Source organism: Mus caroli, unplaced genomic scaffold, assembly GCF_978045245.1.
Source record: "Mus caroli unplaced genomic scaffold, Mus_caroli_1 scaffold_16, whole genome shotgun sequence".
Classification (NCBI taxonomy): domain Eukaryota; kingdom Metazoa; phylum Chordata; class Mammalia; order Rodentia; family Muridae; genus Mus; species Mus caroli.
The window spans coordinates 18,069,994-18,095,182 of record NW_028227271.1 but is presented as its reverse complement, the minus strand read 5'-3'; the positions used below and the strand labels follow the sequence as shown (position 1 = coordinate 18,095,182).

At 50.2% G+C, this 25,189-nt stretch overlaps 1 protein-coding gene across 1 annotated transcript in view; it reads right to left on the bottom strand.

The window, feature by feature from the left end:
- Positions 1-25,189, bottom strand: part of Cerk (ceramide kinase) — a 43,073-nt gene that overhangs the window by 12,190 nt on the left and 5,694 nt on the right. Inside the window, exons 2-7 of the mRNA XM_021183816.3 lie at positions 11,956-12,069; positions 11,092-11,214; positions 6,855-6,980; positions 4,498-4,561; positions 3,048-3,193; positions 26-100 (exon numbers count right to left, since the gene is read on the bottom strand). Coding sequence (XP_021039475.1) covers positions 26-100; positions 3,048-3,193; positions 4,498-4,561; positions 6,855-6,980; positions 11,092-11,214; positions 11,956-12,069 — 648 coding nt within the window. The remainder of the gene's footprint in view (positions 1-25; positions 101-3,047; positions 3,194-4,497; positions 4,562-6,854; positions 6,981-11,091; positions 11,215-11,955; positions 12,070-25,189) is intronic.

Below are 25,189 nucleotides of genomic sequence, written 5' to 3'. Positions count from 1 at the left end.
GAAAAAAGGAAAAGACGGGACTCACCAATAATGATGTGCAAAGCCGATGTCTCTGCGTCGTTTGTGCCCACTGTTGAGTAACACACACAATCTGTGGACCCTGCAGAGAGGACAAGAAAGCCCTTAGCGTTGATGTGACTGACTTCCAGTCAGGTGAGTGGCACCTTAACCTGTGCCTCTGGGGCCCTGAAACAGCTGGAGAATAAGAGTTTATCCACAAGATGAATGTTAAAAAAAAAATATTTAAAATGCCCTATGACCAGCCAGGTGGCGGTGGCGCATGTCTTTAATACCAGCACTTGAGAGGCAGAGGCAGGTGGATCGTTGTGGGTCTGAGGCCAGCCTGGTCTATAGAGCAAGCTTCCGGACAGCCAAGGCTACACAAAGAAACCCTGTCTCAGAAAGGTCTTATGGTAATGTTTCAGAACTCTAAAGCGTGACCTGCAGCAAACCCAGATACGGAGTCTACCCTGAACCCCCTTGGAGCTTCTAAGAGATGTCCGTAATGCCAGCAGCCACTTCCCTCCCTTCTAAGGCTCTGGAAGGTATGTGGCCCCTGCCCATCTTTATATAGCTGGAAGTACTTCCTCACAGCCCAGCCTAGACCTTAAGGACAAAGGGGGGCCTGCACAGAGCATCATCATGGGGAAGCAGACAAAACAAAGTTAACTGTAAAGTGCCTTCGGTTTTTATTTTTTAAGTAGTAGTATTTATTTATTCAGACACACCAGAAGAGGGCGTCGGATCCCATAACAGAAGGTTGGGGAGCTACCATGTGGTTGCCAGGACTTGAACTCAGGACCTCTGGAAGAGCAGCCAGTGCTCTTAACCTCTGAGCCATCTCTCCTCTCCAGCCTCCCCCCACCCCTGTGTCTTCGTTTTAATTGTCAACTTGTCACAACCTAGACTCACCTGGGAAGAAGAAACCTCAACGGAAGAACCGACTCGATCAGATTGACCTATGGCCATGTCTGCGAGAGGTTACCTTGATTGATGTGGGAGGACCCAGCCCACTGCGGGCGGTACTATCCCTAGAGGGCGGTACTATCCCTAGGGGGCGGTACTATCCCTAGGGGGCGGTACTATCCCTAGGCAAAAGCTAACTGAGCACGAGCCAGTGGGCAAGCTAGTTAGCCGCCTTCCTCCATGGTTTCTGCTTTGGTTCCTGCCTGAGTCCCTGCTATGGCTTTCCTTAATGATGGATTGTGACCTGGAAGTATAGCCGAAACAAACCCTTTCCAACCTAACTTGCTTTATGGTCAGAATGGTTTACTGCAGTAACAGAGAAGTAAGTAGAACTAGAGGTTGGGATGACCCAGCTTTGTTGGCGCATCATCACCATCCTTTTTGCTGGATGCACGAGGGAGAATCTTCAGCAGCCCAGACCCCACCCGGCCCCTCATCCATATTGCCCCATCTTGCAGTCCCCATGGTGGCACCAAGCAAGAATCTACTGCCTATGTGCTGTTCAGCATGGGAGCTGTCACCTGACTGAAACGGAGCTTGGGCGGAAGTCAGAGCTGAGTCAGCACCGGTCCCTTGTTCTACCAGCCAGACTCATTTTATGCTTTAATGAAGTAGTGGCGGCCATGAAAAGCCACTTGCTGTCCCTCTGTGATGAGGCTGATGTGCCTCCATGGGCTTTCTTTTGCCACCCTACCGCCATGGCCGAGCGTGACCTTAGCAATGAGGGTCAAGTTCAAAAGCGTGATCTGTGTTCACGGTTGACACTTGGCACTCCCTACACACAGGATGTTGGGAGTGATGAGCCTGCCTAACCCACAGGCCAGCAGCCAACTGGAACACGGTCCTGGTGGCACAGGAAAGACCAGGCTTTGGACACAGCACCTACTGAGCAGAGGTCAGTTCCCCGAGGCGCTATGAATAGCAGGAAGTGCTCAGTAGAGTCTAGAAGAACTGGTACCACTAACGTTATCACAAGGCTAGGGTGCTACATCTTTAGCTGGGAAACCAACTCGCCTTCCCTCGGGGTCTCCCAGCCAGCCTGCTTTCATCAAGGAGGACTGGGTCTCTAGTGAGCATGCTCACCAAGCCTGTAGACGAAGCTCCTACCTCAGACACAGCGAATGTCCCACCAAACCTTTCCCCCAAAGCACCCTCGCAGACACACCCAGGAGTGTGCTTTCACAATCTCCTGAGTAACCGGGTGGAGGCAAAAACCAAGATCATCACACTGGATTTTCTAAGAACTAGGAGATTTCTCTCCCACCCCCCACCCTCTGATTTTTTTGGTTTGGTTTTTCGAGACAGGGTTTCTCTGTGTAGCCCTGGCTGTCCTGGAACTCACTCTGTAGACCAGGCTGGCATTAAACTCAGAGATCGGCCTGCCTCTGCCTCCTGCATGCGGAGATTGCTTATCTGGTGTCTTTACACAGCCCGTCTGTATAATCAGGGTCACACTGGGATCAGCATCTTCCCGGACACACAGTCGCGTTCCTTCTGCTCTCCATGCATTATCTTGCAGAAAGGAGTGTAGTTATGGAAATTGCTTTTCAAAATAATGCGTTTATTTTTTACTTTCTGTGCAGTGATTTTCCGCCTGCATGTATGTCTGGGTGAGGGTGCACGATCCTGGAGTTACAGACACTTATGAGTTGCCTTGGGGATGCTGGGAATTAAACCCAGGTCCCTTGGAAGAGCAGCCAGTGCTGTTAACTGTGAGCCATCTCTCTAGTCCCCTGAGAAATCACTTAAACAAAACAACAACAACAAGAGCAACAACAAGAACAACAACAAAAAGGGGGTTTGATCTGGCCTAGGCTGAACTCACTATGTAACTGAGAATGACCTGGAACTTGCTTCTGCCTCCCGATTGCAGAATCACAGTTTAAAAGAAGTGTGAACCAGGAATGATTATCCCCTGACTCGAATCCTGCATGGAAGCTTTACTAAAGAAGGGAGCAGGGGTGGGGGTGGGGGGAGCAGCAGAGGTGTGACCATCTGACTTCACATGCCCCGTGGCTGTGCACACAGACCTCCTCCTAACTTCAACTGCGGAGGGAGAGGAAGCCAGCTGTGTACCATACCTGCGGGTATGATGCCGATCCTGAGGGTACTGGGCACCAGCACGGCTCGGGGGTGATTGGGGTCGATACCAGCGCTCCGCTGCGTCCTCCCAATCACCCCATGCAGCACCTCGCTGAACATGCCATCCCCACCTACGCACACGATGCTGCAGGAGAAGCATAGGTTTGTTGAGCCTGTTAGTCCTCTACTTGCAGTAGCTGGGGATGGGAGTGGAGGGTGGGGGTGTTGGAGGTAGCTTGCAAGATTGGCCTGCCAGACATTTGGAAACGGTTTCTGACCACCCCCCCACCTGCTCTTCCTGATGAGGTCCAGCCATCCTGCCTAATTTACTTTTCCAAATGGGATTCTTCACAAACCCTGGCTTCTCCTGCCAGGGATCAGGCATTCTGGTGGTTTCTAAGCAGAGAGTACACATGTGCCGGAGCCTGGTCAGCCATCATCAAATGCCTATGGTTTGGGGGGCTGCACAGATGGCTCAGTGGTCAAGAGCACACACTGCTCCTCCAGAGGACCTGGCTTCTATTCCTAGCATCCACGTGGCAGCTTACAACTCTCTATAACTCCGATTCCAGAGAAGATGATGCCCTCTTCTGCCTACCAGGCTTGCATATGGTACATGTACTTACATACACGCAAGCAAACCAACACATACACAATATAAACGAACAAACATTGGGCTGGGATGGCTTAGTGGCAAAGCACCTGCCTAGCATACAAACACCCTGGGTTTCATCCCCAATACTGCAAAAATAGATACTAAAAATTAAAAGACATTTGTGAATTGAGATGCAAGCTTTCCAGGAAGAAACAGCACCCCCACGTGGTAGCTGCTGAGAGGCCCTCATAGGGCATTCGATCCCATTACAGATGGTTGTGAGCCACCATGTGGTTGGCAGGACTTGAACTCGGGACCTCTAGAGGAGCAGCCAGTGCTGTCAACTTGTCACAACCTAGACTCACCTGAGAAGAAGGAACCTCAACTGAAGAACTGTCTCCATCAGATTGGCCTACGGCCATCCAAGTCTGCGAGAGGTCACCTTGATAGATGTGGGAGGAACTAGCGAGTTGGGTGGCCTTGCTGTGCCCAGATAAGAGGGGAAGCCTGCTCCTATTGTCAAACACTGCCCCTCCCCCTAGCCCCGGGCACAGTCTTGGGAGCTCAGGAAACAGGAGTAGAGGTGACCAGGTGAGAGCCAGGTCAAACAAGTGAGTAAGGAAAACTAAGGGGAGATATTGGGTGGTCAGGACAGGGTTTACAGTGTGCTGTCCCATGCCGGGGATGGTTGGAGAGGGGCATGGAGACATGTGTACATCAGACAAACGTGTCCTACGACATGGAGGGAAGGCAGAAGACATGCCCACAGTCCAGGGCAACCCAAGAGCTCCCACAGGATAGGTCTCAGATAGTGTTCACTGTCTGTGACCAAGAGGAAAGCAAGCGCAACTCACCCATCATAGCTGTCTGTGTTGATCTCGTATAAAGTCTCCTTGGCTTGGTTGGCATGCTCAGTAACTGTGGGGGAGGGGGGGGCGGAAATGTTGCAATGGGACCGTTTATCTTCACATCTTGGAACCCATGTGTAGGCTAACTGCCACCTGATGCTATTTTATAAGAGGTCCCAGAAAGCTCCCAGGAAGATTTCTCGCAAGAAGTCCCACCCCAGACTTGCCTCACTGCCTTTTTACAAAAGAGTAAGGTGGCCTCTGTGAGAAACGGCCATCTCAGGATCCATTCTACCAAGACCCTACATTCTTGGTATTAGCATTCCTCCTAGGCTCCGCCCAGTAGTTACCTGGCAACAGCCAGGTAGTATAAAGGGGGCTATTTGCCCCCTCCTCCCTCTCTTACTCTCTCTTCTTCATACTTACTTTCTACTTACTCTTCTCTCTGACCCTTTTCCCTCTCCCCTTCCCCCTCCCGCCCTCTCTTTTCACGTGTTTCTGGCCCGGCCTCTGCTCCTGTGTGCCCTCTCCTCTCCTCTCCTCTCCTCTCCTCTCCTCTCCTCTCCTCTCCTCTCCTCTCCTCTCCCCTCCCCTCCCCTCCCCTCCCCTCCCCTCCCCTCCTCTCCCCTCCCCTCCCCTCTCTCCCTCCCCTTCCCTCTCCCTCTCTTCTCCTCTCCTCTCCTCTCCTCTCCTCTCCTCTCCTCTCCTCTCCTCTCCTCTCCTCTCCTCTTCTCTCTCTCTCTCCTTCTCCCTCTCTCTCTCTCTCTCTCTCTCCACAACACTTGGCACATGTCGGAAACTAATTTCTTTTCTTTTTAGTTTATGCGCATGAGTGTCTGCCTGCCCGGATGTATGAGTACCATTGTGCATGCAGTGCCCACAGAGAGAGAGGGTCAGTGGATCCCCTCGAGACAAGTGCTACACACAGTACAGTTGCAGTGTGGGTGCTGGGGATGGGACCCCGGACCTCTGCAAGAGCAGCAAATGCTCTCAGCCACTGAGCCATTTCTCCAGCCCCAACAGAGGATTTCACTGACAGCAATAAAGAGTAGCTTGTTGCACTTATTACTTACTATACAGGTCATTTTATTTGTTTGTTTGTTTTTAAAATACGTTTACATGTAAGGAGGAGATAAGGTTAGCCCACAGTCTTTGGGCCCAACGTGAAAAGGCAAAATTGCGAGTGAAGTTTAGTGCTCACACGGTTGGCTCTGAGTCTGTGGGTCCCCACATCACAACCCCTCATGCTGGAGAATCCTTGGGAAAGGCCGCTTTAATAAAGCTGCTGTCTACTGTTCCTGTGGGGCCCCACATCTCCTGGTGGGAGCATCTGCGATCTTACCAGTGTGCTGTTATCATGAAGTGTGCCAGGGATACCTGAGTGCCCATCTTGGTGTACCTGACTGTTCTCAGATTTGGAAGCAGGGGATAAGGGGATAACCTCTTTATTTTTAGACTTTTGACTTGTATTGCTATTATTATTATTATTACTATTATTATTATTTTGGATGCAGCATCTTTCTGTGTAACCAGGCTGGCCTCCAACCCTCCAACCCCAGTCCTCCTGCGTCAACCTCCTGAATGCTGAAGTGACAGCCCTGCCCAGCTGCACTGTCTTACTAACAGGGTCATACCAAGCCCCAGAAGGCCTGCAGGAGCAGTGGACCGTGTCTGTCTCCCCCTCTGAAACCAGCATCCCTCTGATGATAAGAGTGCTATGATGTGGGGTTACAAAAATGACTTATGCTGTGACATTCTGAGACATCCACTACTTGTATCTTTTCCTGAAAGGACTTCCTGTCTAAGAACTCTGTTTCTTTTGTTTGTTTGTTTGTTTGTTTGTTTGTTTGTTTTTTAAATCTCCTCATTGTTCCTGTGAGTACTTTATAGGCAAAGTACATTGAGTACATTAGGGTTTTTTTTTTCCCATTATTTTATTTATTCACTTAACATCCCTATCCCAGCCCTGCTCCCAGTACCACCCTCCCAAACTCCTCCCCCCAGTACATTATTTCCTTTGCCTTCTTCCAACCGAGTGTATAAAACACCCCCGACTGGGCTTGAAATGACCATCTAGGGCAGTGGCTCTCAACCTGGGGGCCACGACCCCCACTGGTGTCATCTATCTGAGATTTACATTATATGATTCATAACAGTAACAAAATTACAGTTATGAAATAGCAACAAAAGTTCTTCTATGGTTGGGGGGGGGGGTTACCACAATATGAGGAACTGTATTAAAGGGTCGCAGCGTTAGGAAGGCTGAGAACCACTGCTCTAGGATAAAGCCTCCTCCAGGGGTGGCATGTGAGTCCCTCACGAGCTGGCTCCTGCATACGTGCCCCGGTGCCCGACACACTTACTGATGATCTCCGTGGTGATGGAAGCCAAGGTAAACAGAGGCGCCACTGTTTTTTCATAGATTCGCTTGCCCTGACCTTTCCCTCCGAAAGGGTTGATGAATACCAGCAAGTGCTTCGGTCTTGAAGCTGCAAAACAACATCCGCGCACACGGGGTCAGTCACGATGCGTGCAATAAATTCCAACTCGGTTAGTGTGCTGCCGCCGCTGCCGGTAAAAAGCTGCTAAGTTCTGACAAAGCATGCTTGGTTATCAAAGGAGGAAGGGGACCATCAGTTGAGTTGAGGGCAGGGTTCTGCACACGCGTTGGGCATCTGGAAGGTCCTTATCCTGACTGAATCTCATGAGATGTGGGTGTGGGTGGCTGAGGCTCCTTCTTCCCATGGGAAGGACGAGGCTTTTGAAGACAAGAACAAGATGGGAATAGAGAAAGGAGCGCAAAGAGAGGAAGACAGACACAGGCAGAGACAGAAGGAGTTGACTGGATGCACAGCGGGAAGAGAGGTTCCCACAGCACCACAGCCCTGGCTTCAGGCTTTCCCTCAGTCCCCACCAGTGGCTGGGTCTCCTGAGACACCCCTGTTTTCCTATGAAACTCACATACATCTATTTTGGCTGATGTAAGTACATAGCCACATAGGTGTATCGAATCACAGTAACATGAAGGAAGATGCCCAAGGAAACCCTAAGATGAAAGTCTACACCCAAACTTGGACATGGTGTTCATCGCTTAGGTTAGCCAGCAAGGGGCTACTCCACACCAGTGGGGTTGGGTGAGTGGCTCACAGCTAAGTATGGAGCACTTACCCATGGACAGAATGAGTGGCTAACCTCTAGTAGCCAGGCACACACTCAGAGGGTGGGCTAGTGGCTAACTGTGGGTGCACACCCAGAGGTAGGGCATTACCAATGGACAGGTGTCAAAAGCACCATGGATGTATACCATGGGTGTATACAAGACAGCTCATCCTCGTGACTCCATTTGCACTAGGCTCTAGTGGTGAAAAAGGCAAAGCCAGCTGGGAGGGTGCTCTTATGACTAGAGAAAATGGAAATACAGTGTGTTTTGGGAGTTGAGCATTAGGGTGTGGGGGGGGGTTGTGGAGCATGAATTGGGCCTTACAAAAAAAAAGATAAAAAGAGAGAGATGGGTGGGGAGGGGAATGAGAAAGAAAAAAGGAAAGGGAGGGAAGAAAAGGAGGAAGGAAGGAAGGAAGGAAGGAAGGAAGGAAGGAAGGAAGATCAAACCTTAAGGGAAAATCAGGGGATATAAAGGTTTCAAAATCTGACAGGCATGGTGGTATGCACCTGTAATTTCAATACTTGGGAACTAGAGGTAGGAAGATCAAGAGTTCAAGGCCAGCCTTGGCTACATAGAAAATCTGAGGCCAGCCTGGGGTATATTAGACCTACTCTCAAAATAAAGAAGTAAATGCAATACAAAATGAAGAGACTTATACTATGTCTGTCTCACATTTTATCATTTCTGGTTGTACAGAAAACCCAGGTGCAGGGCCAAGGAGATGGCTTGGTAAAGTGTTTGCTGTGCACACAAGAGAATCTGAGTTCAGATTCTCCATACCTACAGAAAAGCCAGGGGGATGCTGGCCAATCGTGGCACACGCCTTTAATCCCAGAACTTGGGAGGCAGAGGCTGTCGGATCTCTGTGAGTTCCAGGCTAGACTGGTCTAACATAGTGAGTTCCAGGACAGCCAGGGCTGCACAGAGAAACCCTGTCTCAAAAGAACAACAATGACAATGAAAAGAAAAGAAAAGAAAAGAAAAGAAAAGAAAAGAAAAGAAAAGAAAAGAAAAAGAAAGAAAGGAAGGAAAACCAGTCTCCATTGTATGTGACCTTTTTCCAAAGGACACAGGGGGGGGGGCATTTCTGAGTGATTCATAAGAAGTCACTGTGACCTCTGAGGCACAACCAGACAGGGACGTCACGGAAAGGAAGTCACAGGCGTACTTCTCCCTAAACCTAGATAAGACACTCCTAAGTGAAGTTTCAGGAGGTCAGATGCAGTGATACAGAGAAGGGCAGAGGTCACCGGCAGGATGGCCGCTCTGAGAAGAGCATTAACAAGCAGAGGCAGAGTGGGAAGTCCTCAAATCCAACACCTGTGACCACCCTGTGGGAGTCTTCTGTGAGCTACAGAGAAAGAAATAAAACTTCCAGTGGGCCAGGTGGTGGTGTCACACGTCTTTGATCCCAGCACTTGGGAGGCAGAGGCAGGCGGGATCTCTTATGAGTTTGAGGCCAGCCTGGTCTACAGAGCAAGTTCCAGGATAGAGATACACAGAAAAACCCTGTCTCAAACAAACAAACAAACAAACAAAACAACAACAACAACAAAACCAACCAGAACCCCAGGATTCTAAGGAAGTCTGAGCCTACAGACTCAAGCCTGACTGAAGCTTGTGGAAACAAGACTGGGTGGAGGGGCAAGCAGTGGTGGTGGTGGGCAGGGGGGGAAGGGGGGGAGGAGGGAGGAAGAGTCTGGAGACCAGAAAGCAGGAGAAACTGGGGCAGCACAGAGAGTAGTAGCCAGAGGACAGAGCTAGCAACAGAAGGTCTAGAAACTCAGGGTGATCTTAGAGGGTAGCAGTGGGGAAGCCAGTCCCAGGACAAACAGATTTTAGAAAACCAGTTCTAACCACCCTAGGGTGATAATGGAGTGTTTCAGCCGGGCGTGATGGTGCACGCCTTTAATCCCAGCACTTGGGAGGCAGAGGCAGGCGGATTTCTGAATTCGAGGCCAGCCTGGTCTACACAGTGAGTTCCAGGACAGCCAGGGTTACACAGAGAAACCCTGTCTCGAAGGAAAAAAAAAAAAAAAAAACAAAAAAAAAAGAGGGAGTGTTTCATGAAGAGGCCCTGGAGTTCAGTTGTTTCAAATACCTTATAATCCAGTTTCTCTCTTTCTCTCTCTCTCCCTCCCTCCCTCCTGCTCCCTCTGTCTCCCCTTCCCTTCCCCCGTCACATTATATTATATTATGTGTGGAAGTGAGGAGACAATTTAAAGGAACTGGTGGTCTCTTTCTGGCATGGGTTCTGGAGATGGAAGTGAACTTGTCAGTGGCTGCCCCCCTTTTCTCTTGTCCACGCTCCCTCCCCCTCTGCAACCTTCCCCCCACCTCCCGTGCTTAGAGATAGTCTCACTATGCAGCACGGGCCAGCCTGGAATTGAAATGCCCTGCCTCCCTCCCAAGTGCTAGGATCTCAGGTATGTGCCATTATGCTGATTTTTTTTATAACTCACTTTAATTTGTTTTTGTTTCCTTTTTATTCCTATATTTAGTGTGTGTGTGTACAGCATGTGATTGCACATGTATTCCTAGTTCACACACTCCAGGGCACATGCAGGATGTGTGAGACTCAGAACACAGCTTGAAGGTCTTGGCCCTCTCTCTCCACCACATAGGGGTCTTGGGGCTTGAACTAATGTCCTCTGTGTGGGTGGCAAGTGTTTTTTACCCACGGAGCCATCTCAATGGCCCTACAATTTACTTTTTAAAATTCATATATCATCTGGGTGGTGGTGGCACAAACCTTTAATCTCAGCACTTGGGAGGCAGGAGCAGGCAGATCTCTATGAGTTCGAGGCCAGCTTGGTCTATAAAGTGAGTTCTAGGATAGCCAGAGATACACAGAAAAACCCTGTTTCAAAAAAAATTTAAATTTTTAAAAAAAAATCATATACTAGTTTAATTCCCCAAAAGGTAAAAAGCTATTATCCAAGTCTAAAGAATAGCTGTTGCCTTTGTACGTAAAATTATAACATGACCCAGCGTTACGGGTGCAAAAAGAACAAGCCACCATGTTTAAAGTGACAAGAACTGGTCCCTTGGCACATATTAAACAAGGCACTGGGCTCTGCGGCACTTGAGAGGCTACACTCCCAGAAAGTAAGAAGTCGTTCTCCCACATTCTGTCCAGTCCTCATTTACACCTGGAAAATATTGGCACCCACCCCACTTACAGAGAAAAGAGAAAGATAATGAGGCTCTGGGGCCTAAGGGATTTGCTTCAGTTTCGCTACTCATCAGCAGAGGCTGGGCCAGGACTGCAGCTGCAGAGTCTACACGCGTCTGCTCCCCCCACTGTGACTCTCTAAGCTGGAAACATAAAAACAAAGCAAAGGGATCCATCACGTCCACCTGGGTCAGGTCACTGAGTCCCGCGTGCCACCACAGCTGTGCTGCCTGGCAACAAATCCGAAAGCTCGCCCACGTACTCAGGCTCTCCAGCAGCCCACGGAGGGTCTGCAGCCACAGGTGACACAGCTGCTCGTCGGCGCTCCAGAAGGTCACCCGTGCCCACTTCCAGCGGTGATGTCGTACTCGCTTCACACGGTGGACTGTGTGAAAACCAACACTGGTTAGCAGCGTCTACCGCTACAGAAGGGAAACCTCAGGGCTGGGCTAGCCCCATAGTAGTCTCTTCTCCACCCCTCATCTCACTGCAGGACTGCCCGGATGGCCAAACCACACCACCTTGAGGAGTTCAGCTGTGCTCCCTTGCAAAAGATCACCCCAGCAAGACTGGTTGACAGTTTACACCCCCTTTGTAGAGGCTCAGAGGACGGCAAGAGATCCTCACTTGAATATCCCGTTGCCCTGTACCATTGGGCAGTGCGGCGCATGGTCAGGGGGCGGGGCCAGAGTATATAGGGGGGGGGGGAACTAAAGCTGTGGCTCAAGCTATATGGTTATAAGAGAAACCCAGATCCCTGTTGGGTGAGGGACACCACACCTTTGTAAGTAAGTCCTCATCTAGGCTCTGTAAAGAAGCCCAATAAATTCATCAGTTTCCCCAAGAGCGAACTTCGGTGCTAAATTGCCTGGGTTTGTCCGTGAGACGCTGGGAGGAGGTAGAATTTTAGCAACACAGGGAGAGACAGAGAGCCCTTTACACTCACGTTTCCCTAGCCCCAAAAGTAGATTTTTGAATAATTGCTATCAGAGTCTATGAAGATGAGCCAGTCACTGGCTTTGATAAGACCTTCTCCGAGGGTCTTCATGGAGCTAACTGGGGTCGGGGGTGGGGTGGAGGGACAGGGGAGGGCCTGGGGAGTTGGCAAACACTGAGGCCCCCTCACCTGTGAATGCGAACGGATTTTCCATTTTATGCCATCGGCCACTGGAGGCATGTTTCTCGCAGTCGTCTTTTTCCTCAACAGCGATGATCTCCGACACCAGTACGGAGCGGGCATCTACAAAGACACCACACTTAGATCCGAGGACCCATCAGAGCTACACAGACAGACAGAAGCCCTGCCCGCCCCCACCCCCACCCCCAACTCCGAAGGCTGCGCATACTCGTTCCTACACTCATTCCATAGCCCCAAACACAAAGGAAGGGTTGACAAGATGGCTCCGTGGGTAAACCTGCCTGCCACCAAGCTTGATGTCCGGCGTGAAATCCTGGGATCTGCAGGGTGGAAGGGGGAAACCAGCTTCTCCTGGTTGTCCTCTAACTTCCCCGAGCACACCCTGGCACGCACCCTTTTCCCAATAAATAAACTGCAATCTTTTTTTTTTTTTTTTTTTTTTTTTTTTAAAGAAGGGAGGAAAGCAGGCAGGAAGGTTGAAGGTCATGCCACTCAGAACAAGAGGCAGCTTGGTGTCATCAGAGGGCAGACTCGAGCTGTGACCCTTACATGGTCTGTCCAGCCATTTAAGCCACAAGTGCTGATTGCTGAGTCAGCTATTTTACGATGTGAGGCGTGTTCTGGACGTGTTCTCTGTTCTGAGGCCTAAAGTGGCTCAGAAATCCAAGAGGGATAGAAGACACATAATACAGGATGCCAGGGCCACCAAAGTATGTGAGAGTCGGGGTCCAGTCTGTGGAGAAGTGTTCCAGGGAGCCTGGGCTCTGATTGGATGCAAGAAGATGGGAAGACTTGGGCCCAGAATAGCGTGTTTTCCCAATCTGTGGATCAATACTTCTTTGGGTCATGTCTCAGATATTGGATATTTACATTACATTTCTTTATATATATATTTATTTATTTATTTATTTTTGGTTTTTCAAGACAGGGTTTCTCTGTGGAGCCCTGGCTGTCCTGGAACTCACTGTGTAGACCAGGCTGGCCTCAAACTCAGAAATCCGCCTGCCTCTGCCTTCCGAGTGCTGGGACTAAAGGCATGCACCACCACTGCCCGGCTTACATTACAATTCTTAACAGTAGCAACATTACAGTTATGAAATAGCAATGGAAGAATTCTATGATTGGGGGGGTGGGGGGTCACCACAACGTGAGGAACTGCATTAAAGGGCTGTAGCATTAGGAAGGTTGAGAACCACTGGCCTAGAGAATCACAGCTCCAGGCAATCTTTTGGTTTGATTCTGTTGCTTTGAGTGAAGTACAGTCTTTCTAGATATCCCAGATTAGCCATGGACTCTCAATCCTCCCGCCTCAGCCTCTTGAGTGCTAGGATTATGGGTGTACCCCGTCATGCCTGGTGACTAACAATCTCTAACCCAGTAGCCCAGAGAGAGGCAGACTGATCTAAACTTGCTTGACGCATGCTGTAATTACTTAACTTGGATCAAAAGGAAGTTCTAGGCTGGGCACGCAGCCTTGGGAATTAACAGGTTCTGACAGAAGCTGTGGGCTGAGGCTGTGCCGGTCAGGGGGAGCAGAGACAATTACAGACAGCAGCATCCTCTTTGAACACAGGCTGGACTCCGAATGCTTCTTTATGAATCACCTTGTATTTTTGTATAGATGAACATTGCTACCTGCTGGCTTCCTAGGTTGGCTCTCAACCCTGCAGTCTAGCTAAAAAAAAATCCCGCGCCTCTTCCAGCAGCCAAATTAGCAGGCCATGCTGTGGTGGCACCTGTGATTCCTTTGTGGTAGTATTTTTCCCCGAGTTGGTGCAATTGAAATTGGGTCATCAGAACCTGGGAAGGTACGAGCTGAGCCATGAAAGGATTGTAGTCATGCCCCCAGAATCCCCAGAGGCACACACACTGGGGAGGGGCTGAACTGAGCAGGATCAAGCCCATTGCCTTGTGGGACCCTGTGCCCACCCTGGGTCTGGGGCCACCCTCAGCATTCCACGGGTGGCTGCTTCCTGGGATTCCCATTTTTACACCATTGTGCCTCCGAAATTCAGTTTTTAGCTGCTTCTAATTCTCCCTTCCCTAGTCTTCCCCTCCCCGCACCCCACACAGCTCCTTGTTCGTTACTCCTGCAAGGATGCTACTCTGGACAGGCCCTGTTGCAGACATCTGAACACCTTCTACATGGCAAGTAGCTTGCCACCAGCAGCCAGTTCTCCGACATGGCTCCTCCCTTCTCCTGCAACTTACCCATCTTCCCCATTTCTGGGGATGTTGACCTGGCTCTCATGGAGCCTCCTCCAAATTCTGCCCTGCTTGTGACCCTGCACCCACTCCCTGTACCGACCTGACCTCTGACTGCCTCCTTCCTGCAACACCAGGAGGTGACAGAGGCACATCTCTGTGCTGTTATGGCTCACCTGCCAGGCTCACATCAGGTACTCAGAACAAACCTGAGGCAGTGACCCTCTGATAAAGCCACCTGTGCTTTGAGTCTAGGACCACTGAGGGCAGACTTCAAGCATTTCCCAGTGTCTCTTATTCATAACTGTGACTGTCCCTAAGAATCAGGTGACAGAAGTCACAGCTGCTAAGCACAGTCGTGGAGTGAGATAAGTTTCTGATATTCAGAAGACTAAGAGGCAACCATGTTACATCACAAAATAACTAAAGTGTGCTAGTGACGGTTGGACAACTCTCTTAAAATTGTGCCCATGAATCATGCTTCATCTTACATATTCAGAGGGAGTCTCAGACCAAGAAATGAGAGAACAGTGTCCTAATGTCCCTGATGTCACATGCTCTGCTGGCCAGACCCCAAAGGCCATGCTGCACCAGGGACCCCACAAAGCCACGCAGCCCACGTACATTCCACAGCTGCTGTGGCACACAAGCCACACCATGGCTCATGTGATACTGGCATTGTCCCTTGGTGGGAACAAAAGCTCTAAAACCAGCACTGTTTAGATCCCCACAAGCATAACCGGATGGGTGAATTGGGAGGCGGAAAAACATCGAACTAGGGTAAGTCACATGAGCTGTCAGGAGGGACTCAGGCCTGTCGGGGGGAGGGGCTGGGGAGATCTTGTGATTGAGCTAGTAGTTCAGGAGAGAACTACAGTAGGAAGAGGGTGAGGGACAAGGAGTCAGGGAGAGAGGGGCTCTATGATGGGAATGTCATGTAGGGTGTAGGAGATTGTAGCATCTCCCTGCTAGGGACTGGGTGGGGCTAAGGGAAGGTAAGAAGTGAGGATCTGTCGACACAGAAGAATGGGCTCGATAAAAATGACCTATCAGAAACCTGAGCTATCATAGGTGGCGCTGTGCTTCCAACAGGCCCCCATCCCTGCACAGCAGGCAAGGCCACCTCTACATCCAATGCCTTGTGCCAGGAAACTGAGACTGTCAGTCACAGGGGTCAGTGTCGAGAACTGTGTGACTCAGAGGTATTGAAGGAGCCGGCATCTGGTCCTCTTGGGGTGGAATGCCCCTCAAACAAGTTCTCTGATAATGTAGTCTAGACCCTACGGGGAGATGCCCACACACTAGGATGGCCACATAGACACTTGATGACATCAACCACAGCCACTGAGAATAGGAGGGGGACCCTGGCAAACAGCTGGCCAGGCAGGAATTCTGGGCCCTTTCTTTTCCTATAGAATGCTATATTTCTCTGGTACACATCCTCATACACTACCAGCAAGGTTAGAAGGTTCACAGAAACCAGAGATGAGAAGTGCAGTTTTTCCCAGACCAGGCAGGCCCCAAGCTTGTGTGATGAGGACACTGGCAAAGGGCTGCCCTGCAGGGAACTTTCTGCTTTGAAGGGAAAGGAATAAGAAAGCCAGGGCTAGGCATAGCTCATCTGGTCCAAGAATGGTATGCTGTCTTGCTGTGCCCTGTGCTGTCTAGGCTGCAGCTGGGATGTGCCCAGAGCAGCCAACTTTCTCATGCTTCTACACTCAGCTTGCCAGGCAGCCTCTGCTATGAGTGGTGGATGTTACCCTAGGCTCTTGTAGATCCTGTTCCTGATCACAGAAAAGCAGTGGCTGACAGTCATTAGGCATGTCCCCTTCCCTTTAATAAAATAATGGCTGGCTATGACTCAGAGTCAAATGTCCTGGATCGCTACAAAGGATTTTAACTTCCTTTTCCAGGACCTCACAGTCAGACTGCGGGTCAGCCTTAGAGCAGGAGCAGTGAGTGTCCAAGACACAAAAGATGACAGATGCTGTGGGCCCACAGCCCAAAAGGACCAAGCCCACACCCGCATTGTGCAGTCTCTACCTGTCCCCTCACAGGGACTACAGTGCCACTCACTGTGCCAGTCACACACCTGATGTGGGGACACAGAGTGCTGCTCCTGGTGCCCCCACCATTCTGAGAGGTGGCCCTGTTTATGGTGTTGCTGTCCTGAGTCCATCAAAGTGGGGCCCCAACCTGTTGTGGGTACAGGGCCAGTTCACTCTAACCCCCGGTGCCCCGACACTGTGTAGTATGAGGTAAGCACTCACAGGTGTCCTTGCCCACTCCATTTGGGACTCTGGATGCGTCCCCATCAGCCTGTTGCATGAGGACCTAGCCAATCGTGGGTCCAACCCTGGACTCCTTACTACCAGCATCGTTTTCCAAATCATTCTACATACTTGTCCAGAGGGCCTAGTCGGAGGAGTGAGGTCCACCTCGGAGTGTCACCTCCTTGCCGGTGGCACGAGCACTGAGAAGTCACTCTCTCCTTCAAGCCAGAGCGAGTTTCTGCCCCCCCCCCCCCCGAGAAATTTACCCTTTTCCTTCAGAATCGAGAGGTTAGAGTAACCTCTGCCCCCTCCTACCTTCCCGGCACAGGCCAAGTGAGCTTTGGTAGTGCCTCCCAGGGACCCCTTCCAGACACCCTTGCCTCATGAGTCACCCCACCTCCACCCCCATCATTCCAGCTTCTCGTCAGCCCAGCAAAGCAATGGCATGGATTGCAAAACAAATCACAAGCCGAGTGAGGAAGACTGTCTTCTCGGGACCTGAGGAGATGACTAGTAGGTAAAATGCTTGCTGAACAAGCATAGGGGCTCAGGTTCGATCCCCAGCACCTACTTGGAAAGCTAGTTACAGTTCGTGTGGGGCATGTTTGTGACCCAGGGGTTTGGGGGTGAGTGGGTAGAGACAGGACACCCCAGAGGTTCACTGGCCAGACATTCTAGTCCCAGGTCTGAGAAAGAGAGCCTGCCTCAAAAAACAAATTGAGGTGGTGGTGGTGGTGGGGGGGAGTTAAGTGTGGGAGAAGGGGCTGGAGAGATGGCTCAATGATTAAGAGCTCTGGGTCTAATTTCCAGCAACCACATGGCAGCTCATGGCTATCTGTAACTCCAGTTCCAGGAGATCTGACTCCCTTTCCTGGCCTGTGCAGGCACCAGGAACACATGGCACACATCCATACATGCAGTCAAAACACTCAGGAGCATAGGATAAAATAAATATTAAAAAATTTTAATGAAAATAAAGGCAGAGAGTGAACAAGGAAGATGCTCGATGTTAACCTCTGACCTCTACACATGCACATGTGCTTTCGCACACATGCATTGCTCGCATGCACACAGGCATACACTCGCACCTGCACTTCCACGCACACTTGCTCAGAGCCTTTGTTTTCAAAAACACTACTCCAGTTACAAAGAATAGCAAACGGCTACGAGATCTGGTCTCTGTCTACCTCTATCTTTTAGATAACACCTCAGGGCAGGTTCATCTTACCTGCCCTGGCACATCTTACAAGACTGTATTTTAAATGGTTTTCACATTTTTGGAGTTCAGCTCAGAGGTGTTAGAAGCATCTGCCCCAATCACAGAGCTCTTCTGTCTCTTTCCTGCCATGTTCTTCACTGTGATGGAGCCACTGCCTGTGACATGGGCTGGGGGCCTTAACTCATTTCCAGCCAGCAGAACTAAACCTAAATGCCCCTGCCCCTTCACCATTCATTTCCTGACATTAAATCCAGCTTTGATCCCGGCACTCGGGGTTGGGGACAGGGTGTGGGGGGTGGAGGTGCCGTGATGGGGGCAGCAGAGGCAGACAGGTCTGAGTTCGAGTCCAGTCTGGTCTGCATAGTTAGTACCCGGGAAGCCAGGACTACACAGGGAAACCCCACAAACAAACAAACAACGAAAACCAATCCATGTTTTAAAAACAAAACAAAACAGTTTAAACAAAATGTTATAAACTCAACACTGCTCCTGTTCCATAAGGCTTCCCAAGCTGGGACTGGAAATCTGGAAGTGAATCTTGGTTAAAACTCCAAACACTTTTGCTGACAACAGACAAATTCTCCTGCCCTTCTGGTCATGCCAGGGCCACTTGTGTGAGTTTGCAGCTCACCCTGCAACAAAAGGTCAACACATTCCAGAAAAATCAGCTGCCCTTGGCAGGTGAGGCTGGCCTGCTGGTCCCTGTCATCGGGTTGATTGCCAGCCCCTTCTCCACAGCCTGTTGTGGTACTTGCTGTCATCACATAGCCTCGTGGGATAGACAGACAGCTTCCAGCACTTGCTGGTTTTGTTCTCTCTCTCTCTCTCTCTCTCTCTCTCTCTCTCTCTCTCTCTCTCTCTCTCTGTGTGTGTGTGTGTGTGTGTGTGTGTGGTGACCACAGCTCACTGACAGGAAACCAGTGGCTGCCATTGCTCAACTGTGATGTCAGAGGCTCTGGGATGCCTGTCAGTTTCCCACATACCTCCGGGGCGGAAAGGTTCACCAGTGACCCAGGTGCATACACATGTAAGCCCACGCACATTGGACAAGGGCCAAGATGATGGGGACATGCCACTCAGTTGGGCCTCGGATGGCCACCTGGAAAAGCCCAGGGATTAAAGATCAAGACAACAAACTGAGCAGAGTGGCACCCAGTTACAACCCCAGCCTGGGGAAGTGCATGCAAGATGAGGAGAGGTTTCTTATCAAGAACTGCTGCATCTGGCGCTCCAAGATCTTGAAGTCTGATGTGACAGGAAAAGAGGGGTTGGGACAGGATAGCCACTCCTCCAGTGCCCACCAGCAAGGTTTACAGGTCATGCAAAAGCTGAGGCTACACCCCCATGGAAAATAGGTATGAAGTGGCGCCAAGCACCTTGGCTTGTACGCACCCAGTCGTACAAGGGAACGTTGACTAGGAAGTCGTTCCTACAGGAACCTGAGCAACAGAGGCACCCAAGAGAGCTGGATGGGGGACATGCCCTGAAATTAAAAAGGAGTCAGACATGCTTCTCTGGCAACAAGCCACTCAGTATCATTTGCCATGTGAACACCTGGCCTCCGTTAAAACACTGTATGTAGGCCTCTGGGAGTGCAGAAATAACTACATAGGTCGGGATTCTCTGGGCAATGATTCTCTTTTGAGAATGGTTAACCTTTCTGTTCCCTCCCTGCTGGGCTCTTCCACCCTGATGCAAATTCTGCCCCCGTGCATCTTCAAGGGTTCAGATAACAAAGTGAACCAGACACAGGAGTCACCACCAAATGGGAGTTCTGAGGTGACTGTGGGCTCTACACCTGCTGAGGCACGCCTGTAGCCACAGAGGGAGGGAGGCTCTCAGGAGAGAGTCAACCGTGGAGCTGAAAAGCTTTGTGTCTGAGGCTGAAAACTGCAAGCTGCTCTCAGTGTTCAGTGGCAGAATATGGAGCACCGAGGAGAGGAGGTGCCTGGGAAATGAGTCAGTAGGAACTGTTTAGTCTGAAAGCACAGACACCTTCCACCCTGGGATAGCCTGAGTGAGCCTCTCCGCTCTTCCTTCTTGGACTTCAGAGGCAGAGGCACAAGGCAGCTGCCTGGGGGTTGAGGGAGGGCAAGGGACCCACGGGTTTCTTTTTACACCACAGAGCTCTCTGATCTGGAATGGAAGAAACCACTATCGGAAACGCCAGTGCGCACAGACACAGAATGTCAACACAAGCCAGCTCCCTGCAGCCTCAGGCCAGGGCAGGAGTGGACAGAGAGTCTTGAACAAGAACGACCACGCCCCCACTGAAAAGGCCAGTCCTCCTTTTCCAACCAAGCTACCCGCACTGAGGAACTCACTGCAGACTTCAAGGCGTAATTACTTTAGGACTGGGGCTAGAAGCTCCAGAATTATAACCACTCATGGGAAGAAAGCAGAGGTGGCCGTGCTGATATCCAAACCAAAGGAAGTCTCCAGAGATGGAGGGCCCGTTGTATAAAGAGGGAGGAGGTGTGGCAAAGCCTCCTGATGTGCATCAAAAACAGCTGCAGAACTAAGGTGGAGACGGATAGAACCTGAATCCCAACTGTACCCAAACATCTCAAGAACAGCGAGGACACCCCAAGAACAGACAGCACACAGGTCTGGAAAGCAGACAGCGTGCACAACTCATCACTGCCTCCAAGGGTGGATACATCCTTCCTGGGAGGCCTCAAAACAGATACAGTCGAGGGGCATTTATCGGTTTCATTTTCTCCGCCACGCAGAGAATTAAAAGGTGGGGAGCGGATGGAATCTGAAGCATGAGGGGCAGTGGCAGAGTCACCTCAAGCATCATGAACAGGATCAGCAATTGAAGAACAGCGTTTATTGGAAGTGAGGACAGATACACACACAAGCAGACAAAGAGAGAGAGAGAGAGAGAGAGAGAGAACACCCTTTGTTTGCAGAGGGTGACTCAGAAAGCCAAAATCCAGTCTCTTCTGGAAGCCTGTAGGTTTTACAGCCACAGGAGAGTTTGCCTCCCCTACTTTGGTCAGATTGGAGAAAGCTAGGTTGGTTGATCAGCTCAGAACTACCAAGTGACATACCCTAAGCAGGCCCTGAACTCGAGCATAAGCAGGAGGCCTTCTGGTGAGAGACAAAGACCTACAAAGTGTTTCGACTTGTTTTGTTTTAAGCTGCCAGACTTTGGTTTGGAGTCAAGAGGGCCAGGAGGAAAGAAGCTTGGGAACTCAACACCTTTATCACCTAGCTATGGCACCCTCTCCCTACTAGCTGCCGGTCCAACAGGGAGTCTGACTCCTAGTCTCCCCAAACCATCTGTCTCACCAGGAGACTCTCCTGCCCCCAAATATATCTCAACCATCTACCTGTCCAGGAGCCCCTGCGTTGTACAGTGCTATACTCGGAGCAAAACGGGCACCATGGTGAGATCAGCTGTGCCTGCTGGCAAGGATCTATCCTTGAAGGCCTGTGGACCTCCGAATTTCCTCAGAGAAGGAGGGAGAGGGCAGGGTCCCTGGAGCCCCACTGGAGGTTCCAGCCAGCTGTATACAATTCTGCCCTAATTGCAACTCATGGAGCTATTGTGTGGGTGGGGTGGTCCTGGGGAAGGGCTAGAGTGTATATAGGTTGGGGAAGGCCAGGGGAAGGAGGAGTGGGCCATCATCCATGCTGGGTACAAAACTTCCAGGATGGCTTCTTTGGCGGGGGTGGGGGTGGGGTGTCACCCACATTCCTGCCTGTAACCTCTCACCTATGCTTTCTAAGTAAATCTACTAAACTCATTGGTTCTCTGGTAGTGTGGACTTAGGACCTTGTGAAGAGGGGGGTGATGTTGCTTAGTGCCGATTTGGGATGAAAATTCTTGCAACACCCTGGCAGGCATACCAGGGCAGACTCTTGTTCTGTGTGCACTTAAGCCTTGATCTATGAACAGAACTGATCAGAGAGGTGAGAATCCAAGTCTCAGAGGGCCTGAGGCTCCACACCTGCAGCTGCTGTTTCTTAGAGGGGCTGAGTTTACCTTGAACCTATGGGTTCCCCTCCTCGCCTCCTAGATACCTGCCACAGCTGCCAAGAGAGCCTGTTCCCCAAATAGAAGCAGCAATTTTCCATCAGGTGGGCTTTTCTAGTTAAGTTGTTTTGAGCTACCTGGATTCACTACTTTTACAAGACAATACCCTGTTAGTCCCTCTGTGCTAATAACTGACTTTAGAGCAGGGATTGGCAGTCCACAACCACTGTCCCAATTCAGGCTGCCAGCTGCCTTTGTAAATAAAGCTTTATTGGCACACAAGCCATGACATAGTGTCTGAGGTGGCTTATACACTCAAAAGGCAGGGCTCAGTAACTGGATGGCCCACAGAGCCAAAGAAGCCTCTGTTAGTCCCTTTTAGACAAGGCTTGCCTTAAGGGCCACACTATTTTTATGTCACAGCTGGCCCAGGTGGCCCACCACTTTCGAACCTCTTAGTCTCAGAGCTGGGACAGCCACATCCACTTACTGATCTGTTTGTAGATTACCAAAAGTTAACCAGGAAATCCAGTCAGAGTGATTACGAGTTTATGACTACTGCAGGGACCTCTGAGACCCTGGCATCTCTCAAGAGCCACTGAAACACCAGCAGAGAGAGAGAGAGGCTGCTGCCTGAGTGCCGTCTTCCAGCCTCTGTCTGGGAAGCTTGGAAGCCTGCAATCCAAAGGGCTCTCATGACCACTGGACTGGTCTGGAAGGAGACTGTTCCCAACGTAGGTTGACCTGATCGCCATTTATTTCCTACACAGGCACTAGGAGGAAATTGCCTGCCGTCGGCATTCTGTGAATTGATTGTTTCCGTTGCTTCTGACCTCACAAAAGGAGAATGGGTGATGGATGTCTGCCACAGCCCTGTTGGGTCGATACCTCACGGGCAGCACTTCACACTGGCACCCTGCATGCCAGGGTGGTACAGGGGGTTTGCACAAACTCTTCAGCCTCCTGACTCACACCCCGATGGCTTCCAACCTACACTCCTTCAGAGGCAAGAAATGGTGAGTGATGTCACCCAGCAAGAAAGCCCCCTCCTCCCTCCTGTGTGTCATACTCCATGACCTTGGGAGACCTAACAACCAACAGCAACTTCTGATCCTGATGGGAGAGTACGGGGGCCGGGGGGGGGCGAGAGGGGGGTCCTGAACACGGCCTGAAATCTGGCCCCACTGCTGAGCAAGGACAACAAGCTGTCCTTGTCCTTGTCACGCCCTGTCCTATAAGCATCTACTCAGGGGATGGGGGAGTCCTGGAAGAGTCAGGAGGCACATAGAAGAGGATTCTGGCAAGGATCCTGCCTCAGAGAAGGAGGGAGATAAGAAGGACACGTTACAAGATGCAAAAAGAAATGGCTGACAGAGGGGAAGCCCTGTGGAGGGCAAAGCGCATTTTGAATCCTGAAGGTCAGGAAAGAGAGACTAAGGCTTACATAGGAAAGTAAAAGGAAAACACCTAGGTTAGAGAGGGCGACGGTGAGAAGTGCCAGGGATATAGGGCACTGCCAATGGCCTAGCTGTGCTGGGGAGCACGTGTTGGTGGGGATGTGAGCCAAGGTCAGGGCTGTGTCACGGGGGAAGGTGCAGGACACACACCTTGGAAGATGGGCAGCTGCGTTTGCACAGAGGCACCTCAGACACCCACAGCACTGACAAACCGATAGGACTGAACTGGGTAATTTTGTTTGTTTGTTTGTTTGTTTGTTTTTCTAATTCCCCATCCTGATGTCCGGGGTTCATCCGACACAGGAGTGTTCTGATGGGAGGAAACAGTGAGCATAAAGGATCCAAGGCCAAAGTCAGAGGGAGGAGGACCATGAACGGGTAGGCAGCGGTTGGTTATCTGAACTGGTCTGCGGCCAAAAGAACGGAACCGGGACAGATCCGGACAGGTGGCAGCTACCAACGAAGACACCAAGACAGAGGAATCTGTGTTAATAAAGTGCTAGAGAGCCGAGCGTGGTGGAGTTCTTTTACAGAGCCGACGCGTAGCGTGTGTGAGGCCCTCCCTCCATCTTCAGCACCAAGAAAGAAAAAAAATTAAATGCTGAATCAAAGAAAACTAGTTTCAAAATTTCAAGATATTGAGATTGTTTTTTTTTTTCCCCAAAGCACCAAAGTAGTTACTGCTCTGGCCCTTCCACCATGACTGCCTTCCTCACGTTCCCGAGGCACCTCCTTCCAACATGACTGCCTTCCTCACGTTCCCGAGGCACCTCCTTCCACCATGACTGCCTTCCTCACGTTCCCGAGGCACCTGAAGCATCTCTATCAAGGATGCTCTTTGGTTTAACCTCCCAGTCACAGGCAGAGGACAACATCTCTGTGGCCTCCGCTTCAGGATCTGTTTCTGTGAATGGCATCTCTTGTCAATCATCATTCTATCTACATATTGTCTACTTATTTATCGTCTACCTACCTATCAGTAATCTATCTTCACCTGTCTATCAGTATCTAACAACCATCTTTTTATTGATATGTCTATCATTCATCTACCTCATCTATCTTTCTACCATCTACTTATCTATCAATAATTAATCTATTGATCATCAAGCTGTCTATTATTGTCTACTCTTACACTTTCTGTCATTGCTGTGACGGAGTCAAGGTCTTACTATGTAACCCAGGATGGCTTTGATCTCATGTCCCCCTGCCTCCATCTTCTTTCAAGCGCTGGGATTATAGGTATGCAGTCCATGCCTGGTTCCACTTTCCTACCAATATTGTTTTGTTTGGAAACAGGGACCCACTGCAGAGTCCAAGCTGGCCCTATGGGTGATTCCCCCTACCTTCCAAATGCCAGGATTATAGATATGTGCTATGAGACCTGCCTTTAATTTTCATAGATGCTTAAGATGTTTTTGTTTGTTCTGTTTTAACTTTTAAAGCATTGTTATATCTGTCACCCACACACACCTTTTTTTGTTAGTTTGTTTTGTTTTGTTTTGTAATCTTACAGGAGGCTTTTTGTTTTTTGTTTTTCTTTTGTTTTTTAGAGTTTCTTCTGTGTAGTCCTGGCTGTCCTGATATTCACTCTGTAGACCAGGTTGGTCTTGAACTCAGAGCTCCACCTGTCTCCTGAGTGCTGGGACTAAAAGACTAATGGTGTGTGCCACCACTGCTGGGCATCTTGTGGCTGTTTTACCATTCTCTTGTAGTCATATGGTTTAGCCTTTCCTGTTTCCTCCTTGGCTAAGAAGGCCGGTCCCCCGTTCACAGCTTCTTGGGTTTCTTGTAAGGATTTGCTTGGTATAAACATCTATAATCCCCCTGGCTCTGACTTTAAGAAACTTCCTCTCACGAATCATTCACAAAGGTATTGGAGAGCCCAGTATGGTTCATGCCTCTAATTCTAGCATTTGGGAGGCTCAAGTAGGTGGACCTTGTCAAGTGTGAGGACAACCAGGGCTACATAGAGCAGGCTGGGCTGTAGGGCAAGACTCAATCTCAAAACCTCAACAACAAAAGGATAGTAGTGATTTTTCACATAATAAAATGCAATAAAGGCTTATCTTGAAACAATCCTTTT